This window comes from Phoca vitulina, unplaced genomic scaffold (assembly GCF_004348235.1).
Source record: "Phoca vitulina isolate PV1807 unplaced genomic scaffold, GSC_HSeal_1.0 scaffold22, whole genome shotgun sequence".
In the NCBI taxonomy this organism is placed as follows: Eukaryota; Metazoa; Chordata; class Mammalia; order Carnivora; family Phocidae; genus Phoca; species Phoca vitulina.
The window spans coordinates 2,357,180-2,379,742 of record NW_022589725.1 but is presented as its reverse complement, the minus strand read 5'-3'; the positions used below and the strand labels follow the sequence as shown (position 1 = coordinate 2,379,742).

General features: G+C 41.5%; 1 protein-coding gene across 2 annotated transcripts in view; it reads left to right on the top strand.

The window, feature by feature from the left end:
* STK4 (serine/threonine kinase 4) overlaps nucleotides 1-22,563 on the top strand; it is an 89,887-nt gene that overhangs the window by 51,216 nt on the left and 16,108 nt on the right. Inside the window, exons 10-11 of one of the 2 annotated variants that reach the window (XM_032419330.1) lie at nucleotides 1,468-1,625; nucleotides 20,465-20,721. In XM_032419330.1, the coding sequence (XP_032275221.1) occupies nucleotides 1,468-1,625; nucleotides 20,465-20,548 (242 nt within the window). In that variant the 3' untranslated portion in view covers nucleotides 20,549-20,721. Of the gene's footprint in view, nucleotides 1-1,467; nucleotides 1,626-20,464; nucleotides 20,722-22,563 lie in introns of those variants that run through there. The other variant, XM_032419329.1, reaches the window with a different exon arrangement.

Here is a 22,563-nt window from a genome sequence, read left to right as displayed (position 1 = left end):
AACTTAACTTAAAATTAAATAAAATAAGCGTGAAAAGCACTTAATATTGCACTTAGGACAAACAAAACAGTACACATTCCGCATATAATCATTGACTGGTCTTAGTAAACACTGTTTTTCATCACTAATAAGTGAGAAGGCAACAGTGAAGTAGGCTTTTGGCAGCATCTGGAAGTGGACAAATCTGGGATTGGCTGCCCTTGAACTTCGCAGTGGTTAAAGTGAGATGACAAACGTCTGAGAGGCAGTCAGGGTGCTGGCTTGAAGCTGGACCAGGCAGACATCAGGAGATAAGAATGCTGGAACAAGAATGTCTGCAGGATGGAACAGGATGCTGGTCTTTATCTTCTAGACCCCTCCCCATCCACTTCTTAGGGCTCTGCACCTGCTGGTCTCTTTTCCTGGTTACTGGGGAAAAGGGCAGTATAAACCCACATGTTCATGGAAAGCCCTGGAAAAAACTTCCATACTTCTCAGTATCAGAATACTAATCAGAAGCAGAACTTCTGTGAAGTAGGTACATTCAGCTAGCTAGGGTGTTAAGGCATGCCAGGTAAAATTATTCTTTTCACCACCAGTTCCCAAACAGTAACTGCTGTATTCTGCTCCATTTGCCAACTGCTGCTAATAACTGCTAATTCTTTCCTCAGGGATTTTTGGGGCCCAACCTAAGCACCCCCTACCAGTCTTCCCTGACCACCCTGGCTTGCAAGATCTCCTCTCAAGAGTGAGATCTTGAGATCTACTATGAGAGACAAATCCTGTTAACATTTTGGTATATTTTCCTCCACTCTTTTTTTTCTCCTATGTATATGATTTTACAGAGTTGAGATCATACTCTCTATATAATATTGTATCCTATCTTCAACTTCTAGCTTTATTGTAAGCCATTTGTAAATAGGGTTTTAAAAGTTACATAATATTTCCTGGAGTGGATGGAGTATGATTTGCTTATATTTGCGTTTTCATGCATATTTTTCTTATTAGTCCGATTGGATCATGAGAATATCAAGGGGAAGTCACTCTACTGTATTATCCCCCTTCCCTACTCCATTAGCTATAGAAAATGTTGTATACATAGATGATAAGTCAATATCTTTGCTCGCTTCTCTGTTTTCAGTCTAAATATCATGGGAACTTTTTGCTATAGGAGACCCACAAAGTACTATCTGCAGCTTACTCAGAGTTGTTACCTCACCCAAATCTCTCCACCCAGAAAAAGGGGGCTCTGGGGAAATATTTGCATGTATTTTAGGGGGCCCATAAATCCTCTGAAATTCTACGAGAAGCATTTGGAGTGAGCATTTGTGCATTTTCCTGTGGTTTTCACTAGATTCTCGTAGGAGCCCTTATTTAACAAAAAGCCATGACACAGAGGCTGAAGCCCTTCTGGAGATAGATGTGTTTATTAAACTTCTCTGAAATCGAAGATACCATTTTTCACCTTTTATTGTTCTTGGCTTTCAGGAAGGGAAGAAACCATGCAGCCTGCCAAACCATCTTTCCTTGAATACTTTGAACAAAAAGAAAAGGAAAATCAGATCAACAGCTTCGGCCAGAGTGTACCTGGTCCCCTGAGGAGCTCCTCAGATTGGAAAGTGCCGCAGGATGGAGACTATGAGTTTGTAAGTAGTGCTGGAAGTAGACGGTTGTGTCTGCTGGGGAGGGTTACTTGCCATAGCACACACCCACTTCTGGCACTTCACCGAAAGTGCCAGAGCATTTTCCTAGGCAGTGCAAGCCCCTGGCCATGCCGGCAGCAGCCGCCGGGCTGAGGGCCTCGTGAGTTTGAGATGACACTTTGACTGACATTTGAGCAGTTCTGGGGCTCCTGATTAGTGGCATCTTCTTTGCTTAAAAATCCTTTATTCACTTGCCATTTTTCTTTTTGTCGAGCTTAGAATTGTTAATGGTAAAAGAAATACTCATCAAGGGGTGCCTGGGTGGCTCAGTCGTTAAGCATCTGCCTTCGGCTCGGGTCATGATCCCAGGGTCCTGGGATTGAGCCCCGTGTTGGGCTCCCTACTCCGCCGGAAGCCTGCTTCTCCCTCTCCCACTCCCCCTGCTTGTGTTCCCTCTCTTGCTGTGTCTCTGTCAAATAAATAAATAGAATCTTTAAAAAAATAAATAAATAAAAGCCGTTTAGACCAGAATTTAGCAAGGTAGAATCACATGGAAGGTAGGTTAGAACACAGATTACTCAGTGCTGACCTCAGAGACTCTGATGCAGTGAGTCTGGGGTGGGGCCTGAGAGTCTGCATTTCTACCAAGTTTCCAGGTGATGCTGACACTGCTGGCTTGGGGATGACACTTTAAGAAACTGTCTGAGGCTGTTATTTCAAATGCTTGATTTGGGGTTCATGTAAGAGCTATCTAGCAAGAATACCATGACACTAAAAGTCCTTTTCAGGAGCTCCTGGGTGGCTCAAGTGTCTGCCTTCAGGTCATGATCCCAGGGTCCTGAGATCGAGCCCCACAGGGAGTCTGCTTCTCCCACTCCCTCTGCCCCTCCCCACACCCTGCTTGTGCATGTGCGTGTGCTCTCTCTCTTCCTGTCTCAAATAAATAAATTTAAAAAAAATCATTTTCATTTGATCTTCGGTATTTTTTGTAATAGCAGCTCATACACACCCCAGCTAAACTTTCTTTCATTGCTTAGTTTGCAATTCTCTTAAAAGAGAAATCATAAATTAATTCTGTTGAAATTTTGACAGTAAAAATAGAATAAAATTTTATATGGCAGGATGGGGTTGGTTCAGGCCCAATGTGGACATATACATATCCAGAGGATTTACAGCAAGAATCCCAGTGCTGAATGCCACTAAGTGCCAGACAGGTTAGTTAATGCAAATGAATGAAGTTGGCCAGACACTGAGAAGACCTGGACCTAAGGAGGGCAGCTGCTGCTCAGCTCCAGAGAACTGTCTTCCAACCATGTAGGTTTATTATGGCTGGCTCTTCTACGTTTTCAAAATAAGTCGGAGAGCCAACATTTCTTTTAAAAGTTCTCAAGTTTTAAATACAGGCAGCTACTGAAAGATTTGTGAGCCCTGTATAGGGCACACAAGAAGGTCTGTGGGCTGGATGCTGCCAGTTTGTGAGCTCTGGTGTAGAGGGGGCGGTCTCAGGCCCTTCTCCCACACGGGCCAGGCATCATCCAGGCTGGGCAATGTGCTCACCCACTCATGGTGCTCGCGGCCACTCCCTCCAGCAGTCACCTCCTTCCAGAATGGAAAGCATGCTCTCTAAAGACCCATTAAAGCCCCTCTGCATAAGCAGCTTGCCTGCTGAAACAAGTTCTCCACCAGTGATGCTAGTCTGGGAAAACTACGGCAGAGAGAAGTGAAGTCTTCTAACACGGGAACTACCGATCCGAAAATAATGATTAGAATGACTGGACTTTCAGGATCACTAACTACTATAACATTTAGAAAAAAAAAAAAAAGGAAACTACACCTAGGAATACAGATTTGAGGATTCTGATGCTTTCTGTCACAATGATGATATCTGGTATCCAGAAGTTATTTCATCTTTGCCTAGAGACTCACTACACTGAGAAAATCAGTCCTTACAAATATGCCGAAGACAACCATGTGGGCAACAGAGAATAACGAAAATGATTCGAATCTCACGAGTCGACTAATAACTGAGTGAATGGCTGATAGTAACAGGTGATGCTGAACAAGTTAATGAGGGCACACGTGATAAAGCAAATGAAGCTGGGCTCTCCTGCGGCTTCGGTGGCCCATCAGCTGACCAGCCTCAGGCGAGTTGTTCTGGTCCTCACGCGATCTCCTTCGCTAGCAGTGTCAACTGTGGCCTTCCTGCTGCTGGACAACGTGGACGTCAGGTTATGGAAGGAGGACGTCATTACCTGGAGGCCAGTGAGTAGGAGAATGAAAAGCCAGGCCTAGAAAGGCCTCCCAGAATCCAGTTATGACACCCAATCTGAGTTCTTTGATAAACAACCACAGAACCATGACAGAATTTAAGAGTGTAAAAGTTAAAAATCCTTAAAGAGAACATTTTTTTCCAAAAATATTCAGAAAAGGAATGCAGACTAGTCAGCTTACTTTTCCCCCAATTTTTTATTGCCTCTACTCATTAAATCTCTGTGAACATTAACAAGTGTCTGTGGTTGAGGGAGAATGTTCACTGCAGAGAAAGGAAAAACACACCCAGTTTTTCATAAGAAACTGTGGAACAATTTAATATTCATCCTCAAGCAAAATTCAGAGTAGTCCTCTCAGCCTAAAATTAGGATAATGATTAGCAAAACAGCAAAGACGCTACAAACCAGCATGAACTGCCCTCTGGTCTAACTCTTAAATAGAAAGTCACAATCCCAAATAAATGATGAAAGACAGTGTGTCCTCACTCGATGAGTATTTCTTTTTTTTCTTTTTTCTTTTTAAAGATTTTATTTATTTATTTGACAGAGAGAGAGAGAGACAGCGAGAGAGGGAACACAAGCAGGGGGAGTGGGAGAGGGAGAAGCAGGCTTCCTGCCGAGCAGGGAGCCCGATGCAGGGCTCAATCCCAGGACCCCAAGATCATGACCTGAGCTGAAGGCAGTCGCTTAACCAACTGAGCCACCCAGGCGCCCCTAAGCGGTTTTTAGAGTGTAGTATATTTTTATATAAGTTTCTTCTTTCTTTCCTATTAGGTACTACAGAGATTCAGAGAGAAGGACGTATTTGCATCTTATTAGCATTGCATGATTTTTTAGTTTCCTTTTTACTCTCCTTTTGCATCTCCTGTACTCCAGTTGGAGGTATCAAAGAAACACATAAAATAAGGAAAATGTCCTTTTGTAAGTGACATTTGGCAAAGAAAGAGCCAAACTGTTGAGTGAAAAAAGTATTCTGAATAATTTCACTGAGCTTGTAGATGGTTGTGTGTCAGACTAGGTAGCAGGTCTTCCTCAGCAATCTCTTAGACACTCTCTGATTCCCCAACAGGCATTTAACAGTATTTAGTTACGAAATTTAATACATTTAACAGGTTTTAATTATGAAAAAAGATATTCTCTTTCTTCCTATGAAGGCAGTTGCTATTTTGAAATGAACTTTTTGCCCAGAATGGCAAATAGGAAGTAATTTCATCAGGAGTGGTAGAATTCGATACTAAAAAAAACCTTCATATTTTCTTTTGAAATTGAATACTTTTGCATTTCTGAAATTAAATTACTTTATTTGCCATATTGGAAAAGCAGCAAAGGTTTCCTTTAATGTTTAATATATATTGTGATAAAAGCATAAATAAAAGATGCGGGAAAATGCAGTATTTGCTGAAGTTGGTATTTGATAGTCTATAAACAGATTGCACACAGTGAATTGCTTCTAGGAGAATTCAGACCCTCCCACTTTGCCAGTCGTAAAGCCACAAAAGACTGTAAACTTAAATCCAGTTTGGCCCATGAATCCTCCAGACACACTGTAATGTTTCAGTCTAAGGTGGTGGAATGCCAGGGGGGTGAACGCGACAGATGAGGCCGTGCTGCCCAGGAGCTCACGGTGGTGAGGGGAACAGACATTACAGGTAGTCTATCTGCTCAGGTAATAATGGCTATTTAAAGAAAAAAAAAAGCCACAGTAAAGAAGTAGTATGAGATAGTATGCCTTGCAGTGTGAGGGTACATGAAGGAAGAGGGGCAGCATCTACAAAGGCCCCAAAGCAGGACGTAGTGGGCGTGTGTCAGGAGAGACCGAAGCCTGGAGACCTCGTGGCTGGAGCAGAGTGACCGGGAGGACAGCAACCCAAATGTAAACACTTCAGTGATCAGAGTACATGTGAGCGCGTTAAAATCCCTTTGAGGGGCTCCTGGGTGGCTTAGTCGGTTAAGCATCTGCCTTCGGCTCAGGTCATGATCCCAGCGTCCTGGGATCGAGCCCCACATTGGGCTCCCTCCTCAGCGGGGAGCCTGCTTCTCCCTCTCCCTCCATGTGCGTGTGCTCTCTCTCTCTCTCTCTTAAATAAATAAATAAAATCTTTTTTAAAAATCACCTTGAGATCAAAATAACCATCAAAATCCAGCTAAATCTTGTTGATAAGAGATATAACTAAAATAAAATATCACTGAAAAGTTTAAAATGGAAGAATGGAAAAAGACACACTGGGTAAAATCCTCCCTAAAAGGAAGTAGGTGAAACAATATTAATATCAGATAAAATTGAATCCAAGACAAAGGACTATTATATGGGGAAAGATATTTTATATTGCTGGAAGGTGTAATTGGCCGGAAGACCTAAGTCGTGAACTTCTGTATAAGCATGTGGACTTCTCCCAAATTGCTAGAGATACCACCAGCAAAGAGAAAACGGCAATCATAGATGAAGCCTTAGTGTTCTCCCAAAAATGGTCATTTCAGTTAGATTAAAAAGAACAAACAAGAGTTACCACAATTAACAAGATTGATAAAACAGAAAATAGGAACATTTTTCAAGTGTCTATGACACTTTTAAAACCTATGCGGAATATTCACAAAATCTGACTATGTTTTAAAGTGCTCAGAAAGAAATCTCATACAGAAATCACACAGCCACATTCACTGACTGTAACACAAGAGAAGTAGAAATTAACAATAAAATAGTTAAAACCACTTTGTTCCACTTGGAAATGTAAGAATATATCTCCCAAGTATTTGTTTTCAAGATAAAATAGAAATTGTAAACTGTTTAAAAATTAATTACAAGTACCTTACAGAATTCAGATCTCTGTAAATTAAACCTACGGGGTTGCAGCAAAAATGGTAGAGGGAGATCAAAAATCTCAGAGGGAGATTTATAGCCTTAAATGTATTTTCTCTTTAGAATACAAGAAAGATTGTAAATTAGACACAATGGGATAAAGATAAACACAGAATTCAGTGAATTAGAAAGCAAACAACAAATTAGTAAAACTAAATTAGTAAAACTAAATGTAAAACTAAATTTTGGTTCTTGGAAAGGACCTGATATTTGGCAGAGTCGACCAAGTTGAAAAGAAGGTCCCAAAAAACCGTGAGAGCAAAGGGGAGAGAGTGTTACTAAAAACAGAGGAACGTTAGAGCCGTAAGAGAATATTATTATTTATGATTTTACATCCCTATACTTGAAAACCTAGATACATAGATGTCGAAACATGACGCCGTTGTTACTTCCTATATGGAAATGGAAAGTATCCAAGATGCTTTTGAACAAGAACAGTGAGGTTAGACGTACACCACCAGCTGTCAAAACGTACAAAACCACAGCAATGAAAGCATCGTGACAACTGGCACAAGAATAGAACACAGATTAGTGGTATAGAGAACAGAATCAAGAAACATACCTGTGTATATATAGGAATCCGTGTAATAATGATAAGATGCAAAGTAATGCAAACTGTGATACCATTTGTGTAAATTTTCTAATAATGACAACATGCTGCATATTTCCATATATGTGTACACGTGCAACTGCAGAGATAAAACACAGCATATGAAATTATTTGATGAGTCATTACCTTTGAGGAGAGCTTCAGTTTTAACTTTTTACAGCGAGAATGTATTACTTGCTTAAGATTAAAAAAACAAACAAACAATGAAGTGTTTTAAGAATTCTACATAGATTTTCTTTGTTTTAGTCTAAATAGAGTTAGCCAGAGCTTCTGCAGAGCTAGATGATCTAGTACTTTTCAATCTTAATAACTTTGCAAGTATTATTGATTGTTAACTCTTGGTATATTAGCTTTCGGAGTACATTTCCTATTTATTCAAATGAAGTTATTTCCAGATTTCTTTTTTTTTTTTTTTAAGATTTTATTTATTTATTTTGACAGAGAGACAGTGAGAGAGGGAACACAAGCAGGGGAGCGGGAGAGGGAGAAGCAGGCCTCCCGCTGAGCAGGGAGCCCAACATGGGACTCGATCCCAGGACCCTGGGATCATGACCTGAGCCGAAGGCAGACGCTTAACGACTGAGCCACCCAGGTGCCCCTATTTCCAGACTTCTTATGACTCATTCTGTAAACAGAATTGATAGTAGCTGGCCCCCACATGAACTCAGTCTCTATTCATTGAAGTCCTCTATGTATACCTTGTGTGAATAGGCAAGACTGCAAGATCCCTGACAGCCAGGACTTGATTTAACTCATCTTTGTATTCCTAACACCTAGCAGTTGCTTGGCTTAAAGTTAGCACACTATTTTTGATTAAATGCTGACCCAGTCTCTGAATTAATTCAACAAATAGTCACTACCCTGAGAGAGTTCATAGTGTGGCAGAAAAGACAGATAATCAAATTACTTTGATACATTGTGCTAGTAATAGCTTACATTTATTGAGAACTTATGATGTACCGGGCATTGGACTAAGTCCTTTATCTGTATTAGCTCAGTCCTTATAACCATCCCAGGAGGCAGATAATATTGTTGCCATCTTACAGATAAGCAAACTGAGGCTCAAAGGGAGTAAGTAATGGACACAGCAGGGATTTGAACCAAAGCAGTTTGGTTCCATAGGCCATCCTCTTAACCACCTTGTGGTTAATTCTGTTGATAAAGTGCATATAAAAATTGCTGTAGGAGCCCAGAAGAGAGCAAGAACCCCAGCAGGAACCCCAGGGAAGGCATCAGGAGGTCTCATTTGAAGTGGTTTTTGAAAGACCATAGGAATTCTTTTTTTTTTTTAAGATTTTATTTATTTATTTAATTGACAGAGAGAGAGAGAGACAGCATGCGAGGGAACACAAGCAGGGGGAGAGGGAGAGGGAGAAGCAGGCTTCCGGTTGAGCAGGGAGCCTGATGTGGGGCTCGATCCCAGGACCTGGGGATCATGACCTGAGCTGAAGGCAGTCACTTTAACCAACTGAGCCACCCAGGTACCCCAGACAATAGGAATTCTTGAGCTAAAGGAGGGAAAGGGCCTTCTAGGCAGAGACCGGGCGGCGGGTGCATGGAGGCCTTGAGGAATGTGGGATGCCAGGAAGCACTGAGAGATTGTATTTCAGGCCCAGAGGGTGTGGGTATGTGAGCAGAGAGGCATGGGACTGAAGGCCAGCTCTTCAATGAAGTAAATCGTGCCCACTGTGCCCTTCTTTTTTGGGAAGTATTTAGTACTCTTTTAGATTTTTCCTAATTTCCTCAGAGAAATTAAAAATAGATTCCTAATGCAGCCCAAAGAGCTAAGCTAATACCTCTCTGAAGTTGTGTGATAATGGGCCCATCAGGATATAAAACCATTGAACTGTCAATTCAAAATTAATATGATAAAAGTAACAGAACCTGAACAAGATTGATTGTTTGGATTCCCTGGGTAGTTAAAGCCATTCAGGTGGCTCTTTGTGGGAGGGAAGGATGAATTTTAGTCCTGAGGTTTCCCCGGGAGGGTGACAACAGCCTATGATTTTCTGAAACTTCATCTTAACCCGTCTTTCCTAGATCAGAGCTCCAAATATGATTGTGAAGTGGAGATTTCTGTGGGTTTTTATAAAGAAGCTTTATGAAGCTGTCAGGACATAGTTGATTGCTCATTGTTTAAGAAGTTGCGCTTTTTGCTTTTGGTTACACACATCAGAAATTAGACATTTGGTGGAAGGGAATTACTACTTAATTTGTAATTTAAAACCATGATCGATATGGTGGCAGAGACGCTTTATTTACTCATGTTTAAATTCATGCATCTTGATGTGTTCTGGGAACTTCAAACTTTATCTGCCATTTTATAGAAACAAAAGGACTCCCCAAACATTTTGTCTTTGAATTTATTGTCCATTTGTTTTGAAATGAGTTTTAAAAGATTAGCGCACATCCTTAAATTTCCCAGCCTCCATTGGCAGGATGGAACCTAATGTCTAAAAGTTTGAATTTTATCATTGGCAACAACCACTCTCTGTTGTTTTCCCTGAAGTGACAAGCCTCACTTTGCTCATTTTTGAGAAAATGGCTTCCAAGCGCCCAAATCCGAAGAACCAATTTGTCATTCTTTCAAGTAAACATGGTGCTCCACAATAAAAACAGCTGGTTTAGAGCATCGCTTATTTGCACAAGTACTTTGCTTCAAGACGACCGTCTTATTTCAGTGCACAGTGTGCAAACTTCCCATTTCATCACAGATAATATTAAAAAGACATATACTCAAAGGTTGAACTTAAATAAAATTAAAACTTTTTACTACTTCATCAAGGACATACTTCAGGGAATTGTTTTTTGGTTAGTTGGCTGCTTGTTGGTTTTTTACCTGGAGCTTGTGGTCCTGAAGAATGTAATAGCTGCTAGTTGCCACTTGGCGCCGCTTGATTCATACAGAGTGGCTGGCGGTTTCCCTCACCGCTGCTTTTGTCCCGTCAGGGCAAATGCCAACACAGTAGAAAAGGCAAATAATGTCTCGATATTAGTATGAAAATAGTTGGATCTCACAGGTTCCTTAAGAGGGTGTGTGGAGTTGCCCAGGGGTCTGCAGGCTACTCTTGGAGAACTGCTGATCTAGAAGCTTGCTCAGACTAAAATCCGTTCCTTTCAGCAAGGATAGTTCATGGATGGGACGTGTACTTCCATCAGGAGGTTCAGAATACCTGGATATATGCTCGTCTCTCTTCTTCTCTTGTATGAGCCACTGAGGGCCATTGCCTGGATGCGTGATTTCATCCAGGGTTGCAAAGTAGTGACATTTGATCATTCCTTTGCCATTTACCAACTGAAATATTTCTGCAGTGAAGTGCTTCATTAATTATGTAATCTCAGCTATAATTTATATAGGAAAAATAATGATATGGATTTAAAATATTTGGTGTGTTTCAATCCTTGAAGTTATTATTTTTTTATGTTCAAATTCTTCCATCTCGATGTGATCCCAGTAGTTTGTTCTTTTTTTAAAAAAAAATCTGGTTTAGCAATGTATATACTCCCCAGTAGTTTTTCTCATGGCTTCCTTTGTTTCTAGTCTGACGAGATGTCCCAGGCTCATGTTGTACATTTCCTGCTCCAGACATGGAAATAGCCACATTTTTAAAGCTTTATTGAGATATTATTAGCAGAGAACATATGTAAGTTGAAGGTGTACAGCGTGATGATTTGATACATGTATATATTGTGAAATGATTGCCACAATCAGGTTAGTTAATACTTTTATTCCCCACACATAATTACCTGTGTATGTGTGTGTGTGTGTGTGTGTGTTAAAAGTTTTAAGATCTCTTCCCTTAACAGCTTTCAGTATGTGTTACAGTGCTGTTAATTATAGTCACCGTGCCGTACATTAGATCACCAGAACTTACTCATCTTATTCTTGGAAGTTGGTACCCTTTGACCAACATCTTTCCTTTTCCCCTCCCCCCACAGCCTCTAGCAACCACCATTCTACTTTCTTTTTTTTTAGTTCTTGGAAACAACCATTTTTTGAGGGAACTTTCTGCTTCCTTTTAGTGGGAAATGGTATTTAGAGATCACAGCCTGGGTACAAGGTGTGCTCGTTGCAGTTAGGTCATTTCTTTTCTAGGCTTTTTCAGTGGATAAAACCAGAAACTATGTTTATTACAAACTTGTGAGTCTTATGCTATTTCTAGCACAGGTTCAGTATCACAGGGCTTGTACTTATAACCACACTGATCCTACATCTCTAACTCATTCCCGCATGCTAAATGTCTCACTTTCCAGCAACAACAATATAACTGTTCATCTGCTTTATGTCCCATAATACACAGGCCATTCTCAGAATCACAATACCAACACTTCCACCAACAATAATTACTGAAAACAATTTAATATGTATTTGTATTGCAGTTCTCTTTGTCCTTAGGCCATATCCCAGCTGAGATGCAGTCAAAATCACTATATGTTAAAGTCACTTGCAGTAATTTCTGTGTTGTTATGCCACAGACACAATGTGCAGATAGATTTGTTGTTTTGTTTTCTATCTTTAGATATTGCTTTTTATTGCTTCAGTTTATAGTTATATAAACTATTCAGTTCCAAAGGTAAATCTACAAAACAGAGTTAGTTTGACTTGCCTTCTATTCATAAACCCTCTACTGTTTCTTCCCTTTTTTGTTGTTGAATTCTGATTATATATATTTACAAATACGTGTATATTTGTACTCCCGTTCTTAGATAAGCAGTTTACACACTTTCGTCTACCTTTCTGTTTTCAATTAACTATATGACCTAGAAATTACTCCATAGCATTGTAGAGAGATAGTCCTCATTCCTTTTTTTCTGATGCTTATATTCTTTGTGCAGGTGAACCATAGTTTATTCAGCCAGTCCTCTGTCGATAGACATTTAAGTTGTTTGCAGTGATTTTAAAGTTGATCACTTCATAACCCTATTTGTAAACAGAGAATTAAGCTTTCTCTAATTGTCACTTTTGTAAGGCTCTTGCTCTCGCCTTTCAGTTTTGAGAAGCAAGGTACATACTTCAAGTGTTTATAGCTTTTTTCTTTTCTTCTTTTGTAGTTAATGTTGTTTTTTGTTTTCTGTTTTATTAGTAACAAGTAGATTTATTCAGAGGTATCTCTCTGCCGCAGTCTGGTGCTGTTAGTTTGGTGATGCTTAACAGTGTTCCTGTGAAGGGGGCAAGGTGAGGTTTCTTCTGCCTTTCATAGTTTGGGGATCTGAAGTCCAGAGACATTAAGCAGCTTTGCTACTTAATGCCAGAGTGAGGCAGAGAACCCAAATCCCCAGGTTGCTTCCTGTCTCTGTTAATCCTTGGGTGCTTTCTTACCTGAAAAAAAACAAAACAAGACAAACTATGAGCTCCAGGCACATACTAGGTACATAGTTAAAGTTACAAAGCAGTGAAAGAATCATCTTTCAGATCATGTGTGATGGGGACTGTAGTGATGAGGAAGAATGGTTTCAACTTTAGTGTGTATCACTGGGAATTTTGTGATTTAGAGGAGTATTTACGATTGACTTGGATGGTTTTTTTTTTTAAAGATTTTATTTATTTGACAGAGAGAGAGCGAGAGAGGGAACACAAGCAGGGGGAGTAGGAGAGGGAGAAGCAGGCTTCCCGCGGAGCAGGGAGCCCGATGCGGGGCTCGATCCCAGGACCCTGGGATCATGACCTGAGCTGAAGGCAGACGCTCAACGGCTGAGCCCCCCAGGCGCCCCTCGGATGGTTTTTTTCATGCTTATTCAGAACATACTACAGATTGACAAGCTTTGCATTTCATTAATTATTTATGTAAATAATTCTCCTTGTTGGAACAATTTAATTTTTACCTTCTGCTGTTACTATTTACTTTGTGACTATGGGTTATTCAGTATTTATGCTGTTGTTCAGGAAATGTCATGCTAACCAAAAAGGCATTATTATTTTCAGAACACTTTCCCTTTGACCAAATACAACCTCTATGAAAACAAAGGTGTCTATTGTGGAGGAGTCATGCTGGCCCTGGCAAACATTCGATATTCTCTCTGAGAGTCATCTCTCTGTCGCAGTGTGCCTGTCGGTCTCATTCAGGCACCTAGTCCCCACTTTCTTCTCTCTCAGACTCTGTCATCTATTCAGTATTTGCTTTTCTGTAAATTTACTTTTCTTACCTTAGTGGTAGATATTGAATATTTGTAGTCATCTTCATGTTGGTTGCTCATCATCTTGTCTTTCTTTTCCTCCCACCCTCTTTATTTATTATTACTGCTGTTGTGATAAGAATACTTAACATAAGATCTACCTTCTTGGCAAATGTTTAGGTGACCCGTACAGAGTTGTTAACTATAGGCATGATGCAGTCGAGCAGATCTCTAGGATAGTCATCTTCCCTGCCTGAAGCTTTGTGCCCTTTGACTAATACCTTCTGTTTTGTCTTGTCATACTTTAAATTTTATTGGCAGGGACACTTGTTCTCTTAAGGTTGTAGAACTTGAGGAGAAAATGATGAAAGTAGCAGTTATTGATGGCATATTGTGTGGTCAGTCCCTGTAAATATTTTCCCCCTTTGCATCTTACAGAATCCTCGTGCAGTTTTTATTCCCACGCACTTGACAGTGAGGCTCAGAGACTCTAGGTCAATAAGTGATGGTGTTAGGTTTTTTAAATCCAGATTTTCTGATGACAAGACCGTTGTTTTTCTCAGCATGACACAACTTACGTGAGAAGTGTTGTATACGCACTGGTGGTGAGCATTGTCTAATTCAGAGGCTCCGTATTTTCTTTCTCTGACGTGCCCAGCGCTAGCCGGGGCCCACAGGTGCTCTCAGTGTGTTCTTTGATTACGTTGTTTGAAACCATGGTGGGTTATTTGAAAAGCTTTCCAAATCTTTTCATATTTTTTTTCCAATAGCCATTCATCTGTGTGTATAGGAGCATGTTAATTAGCTTATAAATTGGATTTATGTGCAATTTAAATTTTTTGCCGCTTCTTCGGTAAGGCGTTGGTAGAAAACATCAATAGGAGCTGCGGTGTTGGGAATCCCCTAGATCAGAGGTGGATAGAGCATGAAAGGCATTTAGCAAAGTGCCTGGCGGTCCTACTCTATTATTTATATGTTGGTTCCTTTCAGAGCAACAACTTAGATGTAGTTAAAGGGAGCCATGCATTGAGAATCTGATCTCAGACAGTAAATAGCTTTGTGTCCTTCAGCGAGCCACCTAATCTTTCTGGGGCTCTTGTTTCTTCATCTGCTAAATAAAGGTGAGATTAAAAGTCTTCAAGGGCCCTCAAACTCTCTCAGTCTTTGTGTGTTAATCTTTAAAATGGAGATAATGCATACCTGTCATGGGGGTTATTTGAGCCTGAAAGAGAAAGCCCATGTAAAGCATATAGAAGATGCTCAGCATACGCAGGGGGTTTTCCTTTTAAAATGCAGGGAGGTGCTTCGGATGCCCCGGAGACCAAAATGAGCCTGGGAGGCAGTATAACCTACTGACCGAGAGCCACGTAGCCCTGGGTTCAGTGCGGGCTTCACTGTTCATGAGATACGTAACCCTAGGCAAGTCACTTAACCTAGAAGGAAGATACTAATCATATTTATGTCAGGGTTATTGAGAAGATTAAATCAGAAAATGCTGTTAAAGTGCTTAGCGGAGTACCTAACACATAGCGGGCTCTCAGTAAATCTTACTTACACGTGTAATATTTAGGTGGGAGAGATGAACCACCAGGGGAAGAGCTTAAGGTAATGATGTGGGCTGCCCAGAGCAGAGAGGTGGGGGCCAGGCCTCCAACCTGCTTCATGGTTTTGTTGAGGGCCCTGCTATAGCGGCTCCCACTTCCTGGTTAAATGTTGTCTGCTTTGAAGTGTTTATTTCATACCTAAGATGAGCCTAATTCTGTTGTGACTTTACTAGTCACAGGATTTAAATATCAGACGCACTGGGTTCAAACAGACCTTTTGTGTGTTCTCTGATCAGATTGCTTCCCTTCTGTGCCTGCCTGGAAGCTATAAGACCTGGAAAGTTCCCACGTTGATGTTCTTTTTCAAAATAGTTTTAATCCTGATGGTGCCACTGGTAACATAAAATAGCTCGAGAGTGTGTGTGCGTCTGAGAGAGAAAGTGAGAGGACCAGAGAAAAAAAGAGACAGACCGGCAGAGAGACACAGAGAGCCGTACCTGGGAGCTCACACCAGCAGGTGCTCCTGTTTGAATGCTGGTTTGCATTGTCCATGATACAGGAGCAGAAGGTGGCCAGCTGCGGGCAAACTCACATCCCCTTTGCACATCCACCAGTCCCTGCCATATGCTCTTTATTTAGGAAAATCCTATTAAATATTAAATACTATTCTAGGATTTTGTAGCCTTCAGGCATGGATGTATCTTTTAAAAAATCTTACTTATATTCCTTTTTTAAACTAAACTTTTTAAATTTTGAGATAATTGTAGGCTCACATACAGTTATAAGAAATAATATATACAGGTCCTCAGTACTCTTTACCCAGTTTCCGCACTGGTAAGTCTTACAAAATTATAGGGCACTACCACAGCCAGGATGTTGACATTAATACCTCAAGATAAAGAACCCTTCCACCACCACAAGGAGCACTCCCGTTGGCTTTGATAGGCACACTGTCCACACTACATTTCCTAACTCTTGGCAACTGCTAATCTCTTCTCCATTTGATGTGTCTCTTTTGGAGTTTAAAGAATCTTCAGGGAGTGATGTTTCAAATGAAGTCAGGGAATCTGCTGTCTCCCCCCTACCCACCCCGCGGGGGGCTCTTGTCCCCAGATACGGCAGGACCAAGCTCAAAGTGAAGGACCTCACACACCTGACACGCTGAAGAGATGTGCCATTCCAGATCCTCGTGGATGTTTTCCACTTGTGAAGTGCGGCTGTCATGATAAACTCCAACCGTTCTAGGATTCATTTAAACCGGTTCCTGGCCTGAGTCCAGATCTTGTGATAAAATACCGTATGCCATCCGTCACACGATCCGTGGCGGTTCTTCTCTGGGCCAGCTTGGCTGATGAAGGCAGCCGCTGCCCAGAGGTTTACTGCCGAAGGAGCGTCTGACAGTGGTCCTCTGAACTCAGCACTCTGTGGGAGCGTTTTCAGAAACAGTGCTTGAGTTCCTGGTGAGAGGTCCCTAGGTGGGGGTTTATGTACCTTATATAAGAAGGAACGTGCTGTGCGTGTTCGCCGCTGTTCACTCACCCCCTCTCCCCGCCCTCACTTTTGTTCCTGTGGAAAATGAAGACCTCACAGAAGGCCTAGTCTTTCCTCCCTGACTGCTGCCCCCCTCCCCGCCTCCCCTTCCTTCCCCCTCCTTCCCCTTCCCTTCTCTGCGCTCTGGGCCCAGGCCTGTTGGACAAGGCTGGATGCCTCGTAGCCCCGAGGAAAGCTCAGTGTGCGAGCAGATGCCTTGTCAGGTTTCTGTCGGGCGGTGATGCGTCCCAGTGACCTCTCGGAGCTGCTCCCGTGCCACAGGTCTCCTTCCCAGGAAGGGGAGCCTCCCCGGCTGCTCTCAGAGTCGTCCCAGGCAGCAGCACTTAGCCCTGGCCCAGTGGGGGGCCTGGGCAAGGGAGAACCAGTTTGGCCGGGCACGTACATGTTCACCATTTGAATTAGTGAAATGGGCGGGAGCGCTCCAGTTCACCACAGAGCATACCACTTCCTGTTTGCTGTTTCATAACTGGCCTGTTGAGCTTATTTTTATTTCCTGTGCCATCCCCTGAAAACATGTGCTTTTGTGACCTCTGATTTAACTAATCCCAAAATCATTTAGGTGGCCTCCAGCTTTTTAATATGAAACATTGCTTTAATAAACACCTTTGCATGATATGCATGGCCTTAGAATTAATTCCTGCAAGTAGAATGCTTGGGCCAAACCGTTTATAAATTTGAAATTATGATACATATTGTCAGATTTCCCTGTTGTTTTTGGTGTCTGAAGTGCCAGTTTGTGTTATTTATGTAATTATTAATGGAATTCTTGTTTTCCTTATTAGTTTCAAAGTAAGGTTACAGGCCTTTTAACGTATATGGTAAAAATACTTTCCCAGCTTTTTTTCCTTCCTCCAAATTTTTATTTAAATTCCAGTTAGTTAACATACAGTGTAATATTAGTTTCAGGTCTAGAATTTAGGGATTCATCACTTCCGTACATCATCCGATGCTCATCACAAGTGCACTCCTTAATCCCGGTCACCTATTTCCCCCATCCCCCACCCACCACCTCCCCTCCAGTAACCCTCAGTTTGTTCTCTGTAGTTAAGAATCTGTTTCTTGGTTTGCCTCTCCCCCCCCCCCCCCCCCCGCCATGTTCATTTATTTTGTTTCTTAAATCCCACATAGGAGTGAAACATACGGTATTTGTCTTCTCTGACTGACTTATTTTGCTTAGCATAGTACAGTCTAGCTCCATCCATGTGGCTGCAAATGGCAACATTTCAGGTTTTTGATGGCGGAGTAATATTCTATTGTGTATGTGTGTGTGGCGGAGTAATATTCCATTGTGTATGTGTGTGTATATATGTGTTACATATATGTGTGTGCATATACATGTACATGCATGTATGTGTGTATATGTATGTGTGTGTGTGTGTGTAATACACATACATATACCACCTCTTCATTCATCAGTCAATGGACACTTGGCCTCTTTCCATAACTTGGCTATTGTTGATAATGCTGTTATAAACATTAGGGTGCATGTAAAATATCTGGATTTTCCCAGTTTTTAAAAACTTTATGGTATCTAAGTGTTCAGGTATTTAAAAATTTTTTAAATACCATATATGTTAATATACCATATATGTAAATCAAAATACTTTGATTTAGCAGCTTTTCCTTTGTGCCTTCTGGAATTTAATGCCATGTTTAGAAGTTTCTCACATCCCAAGATTATAAAAATGGTAACCCTTACTTTGTTTTAGAATGTATACTTTTTTTCTTTTTCCCTATTTATTGTTTGTAGTCTGTGTTGATGGAAAGGGTAAGGTAGCAATCCACCTTCATGTTTTTCTAATCAGCTAGCCAGTTTTCCTAACAACCAACAATTTTTAATATACATGGTGAATTTGGAATTACCAAATCTTAATGGCTTCTATCTAAAAGTGTCGTTTTTATAGATAGAAATTTTCCATTTAAAACTCTGAGTTTCAGTATTTTTCTGCTGTTAAAACCTCTAGAAAGGAGCTGTGAACAGAACACCATATTGGTTTTGGCATTCACTTTAATGCATCTGAAATAGGCTGATTCTACAGAATTTGATCCAGAGTACTTCTATGTCTTGATGCTTTTTTGCCAAGCAAAATTGATTATTTCTAACCACAAGGCCTTCAGTGTTGGACTGAGAAAAGAGTCAGGGGTCCTCCTGAGCTGGTTGCAGCTTATTTCATTTGGCATCAAGTACAATGCTTATTTTTCTCATAAGTTTCTTTCTATTCTCTAGCCTCCAATGGTCAATGCCCCTCGTTGCTGAGGAGTTTTTTGGAGGGAAGGGCAAATTCAGATCCTGTTTGTTCAAGTCCTACTAATTGTATCTTTTAAATGCTTTTTTTTCCTTGGCAGTTTGATGACTAGATATCAGAAGTCTTTCTTTGACAGATAGTCCTAGCTTTCTCTTGTACTGTGGAGTTTAGCTGTGGGTTAGATTTGTTGTACTGGTATATTTTCCCCTACAGTAATGGGTCGCTCTATCACATAGATTTTCTTTATAGCTTTCATTAGAGGTGCTTTCAGTAGTTTAAAAATTTACTTGAGTATCTTAGTAGCTGAGCAGATTCCTCTTTTGTAGTCGTATTCTCCTAAATTATTATAATTTCTTTTAAAGAAGGTTTTATCATCAGTGCTTGTTTTTAGGTTCAGATTACAGGCAGGGAGGCAGGTTCTGCAGTTGTGGTTGACAAGGCAGTATACATAGTGGTTGAACCCACCAGAGTCGTCATTCAGGCTTCATAACCCATCTTTGCACCTGTTATGTCACCCGGCTAACTCAATTTCCGTACCTGTCAAAAGTGGATAAAATCACACCTGTCTCTGTTGTGGGACTGTTGTGAATCTCCTGTGAGATAATGCATACAAAGCACTTAGGACAGTACCAGGCCCACAGGAAGCACTCAATAAATGTTATTTTTCATCATCCGTTTTAGTGTTGCTTTGCCCTCTTGCGATGTTGCAATGCTCTTTTTTTCCCGCTCGTAGTGTAAAAAGAATACATGCCTATTACAGAAAGTTTAGAAATTGAAGAAAAGCTTAGGGAAGAAAATTTCTCCTGTGGTTCCACAGCCCCCAGTGAGAATCAGTTTATGTTTTAACCTCGCTGCTTCCGGGTTTTTATACTTGTATGTTGTTTTTCATAGCTGAGCACATACTATATGTGTAATATGGTATCTTGATTTTTTTTTTCTCTTAACATATCTTAAGCTCTTTCTCCTATCATTAAAAACATTTATAAAAGTATCACTTTTGATGATTACATGATAGTCCCTCACATCGTATTATTTTGTTGACTTAATCATTCTCCTTTTATTTGGCATTTGGTATTTGGAACTTTGAACTTTTTTGGTTGGAATTAGGTTGCTTTTAGGTCATTCCGCCTTATGAAGCCTGGGTTTCTTGCTGTCAGTGACAGGTTTAGGAGTTGAGGCTTCGTGTTTGCTTTTGTTGTTTTGTCTGTTGGGTGTGTGAATTCAGGCAGCATTTGAAACATGAGACCTGGTGCCCTCAGACTCTTGCCTTTCTGTTCTGGAGTATCTCCATACTTGTTTGCTTTTTAATCTTTTTTTTTTTTTTTTTTGGTGAATTTCTTTTCATAATCCTGTGCTGGAGGAAAGATGAGTGGAGATCATGATTAGTATTGTGGCCTCCATCTCTCCAGTACCGTGTGGATGTCCTGGAGCTAGCCAGGATAAACACTAGTTGCATGTTAATGGATCTTTACTGGGTAATCATACCGAGCAGTTTCTGGTAAGAAGACTATCCTAAATCGTTCTGGACAAAGGTATACTATTTTTGTTTCAAATTTCTCATTTTCCCTGTAAAGCTGGGTTTAAAATCTGTTAAAGCTGAATTCATTTGTATTTGGGAATATAATGAGATCTTGTACTTTTTACTTTCAGAAAACCAGCCAAGAACAGCAGTCCGAAAAAGAAGTATGCATCCAGCATTGCCAGGGAAACCTGCTGTTTAGATATGCTTTCTGAGAAAGCACATGGCCAATGAATGTCGTCTTTGTCTCGTCACGGCAGCTTGGTTCTGCTGGTGACTCGCGCCAGCTGATTTGAGCTTAGTTTTAAACTCAGTTATTGAAATGGCACTGAGCACGAGACCTAAATGCTGGTGGTTTGTGACCCCAGGAGGCTGCTTCAACGATATCAGCCGGTGTGAGCTTGACACTGTTTTTCATTTCCTTTGTTTGGCTCGGAGGCTGCTTGATCTGTGGCCGCTTGGCAGCTTGCTTCTTTAAAGCTCGTCCTTCCTGGCCATTTATTCTCTACTGTTAAAATATAGGATGGTTTTTATCTCAACCACATGGTGAGCCCAGAGTGCAGACCGCGGATTTTGTGAGTTTTGGTAGTGGAAGTATGGACAGTGAAGAGAAAGAATTGAGATGGAGGTGGCTTAGGGTGGAAGATCAGAAATGGGTCCTAAGATTCGCACATAGTCTCTTGGCGCCCTTGGCCCTGATCTCGCTTCCCTGTGGCTTCACTCGAAGCACAGGTGACAAGTGGTCTGCGTCTCGGAGCTGTAGTCTCTCAGTAAGCCGTTCCGACATGGCCTCCGTCCGAGATGATGGGTTGTCTGAGGCCAGAGGGTCCTGCCAGGGCACGTGTGTCAGCTCCCGCTGTCTCTCCAGCAGGAGGCACCGTCCAGTGTTTTCTTGACCAGGTCTGGTCATTTCTGAGAGGAGGGGGGATTCCACAGTCGGGAAGTAGTCCAGACCACTGCACCAAAGCTCTGCCTGAAGATACTGTGTCTTTTTATTTTGCCCAAGATTTGTCCCCAGGGAACTTCTACCCATGTGTTTATTCAGATTGTTTCTCACAGGGACTTTTTTGCAATTAGCTGGGATTACCTAGCTATTCCATCTTACAGTTAGAGAAAGCAAGAAAGTCTCTTGCTTTTAACCACTTAGTATTATGGTGACTTGACTTGAGTAAACCTTGCCAGTCTTATGCTAACTCATTGTTACCAAGGCAAGCAAGGAAATCTTGGGTGTTCTCTGTATTCAGTGTTGCTTTGATGGTAGCTTTGTGCTTTATTCTCGCTCTAATCCAGACTATGAGGGGAAAAGCACCTGACCGTAGTAGATACTGAGTGATACTCCATAAGAGTACAGACTAGCGGAGCGCCTGGGTGGCTCAGTTGTTAAGCGTCTGCCTTCGGCTCAGGTCATGATCCCCGGATCCTGGGATCGAGCCCCGCATCGGGCTCCCTGCTCGGCGGAAAGCCTGCTTCTCCCTCTCCCACTCCCTCTGCTTGTGTTCCCTCTCTCGCTGTCTCTTTCTCTGTCAAATTAATAAATAAAATCTTTAAAAAAAAAAAAAAGTACAGACTAGCATCCGACAGAACCATATTCAGTTTTGGTCCCTGCCCCTTGCTGACTGTGTAACTTAAGATTATGGAATTCTGCAAACCTTAAATTTCCTGTCTTTGGAACGGATTAATAACTAGAGCTGTAGATTTAATTAAGATCAAATGAGATTATAATATGGGAAGAGTGCTTAATGTAGTGACCAGCTAATAATGTTTAGTAAATACGTTTTCAGACGCTGGCTTAGATTACTGTTACAGTTATTATTACTGTCGCCATTATGCAGCGAGGTCCCAGGTCCCGCACTGTCCGCCAGGTGGCGCCGGCGGGGCCTCTGCTGGCCCCTCTGTCCGACCTGCCCTTCGGCTTTCTTGGCTCACTGGAAGAGCAGTGTTAGCATTCTGAGGAAGGGATATCCAAACGATATCTCTGGCCCCTGGAGGGCTCCCCCTCTTTCCTAGGAGAAGTTCTGGGAAGTAAACTGCAAGTTCTGGGAACGGCCGTGTCTGTCCCGCGCATAGGGAAGCACCTTTGCCTAGTGATGGCGGCGTTGCATCTGTTTGCAAAGATTGTTTCACCTTCTGTGGCCCTGACATTCCGGTGTACGCGGTGAGCGTCCTGCTCCTCCTCCTTTGTCCTTGTGGTCCACATTTCTTAGTCCGTGGTCTTTATGGTTTTATTCCA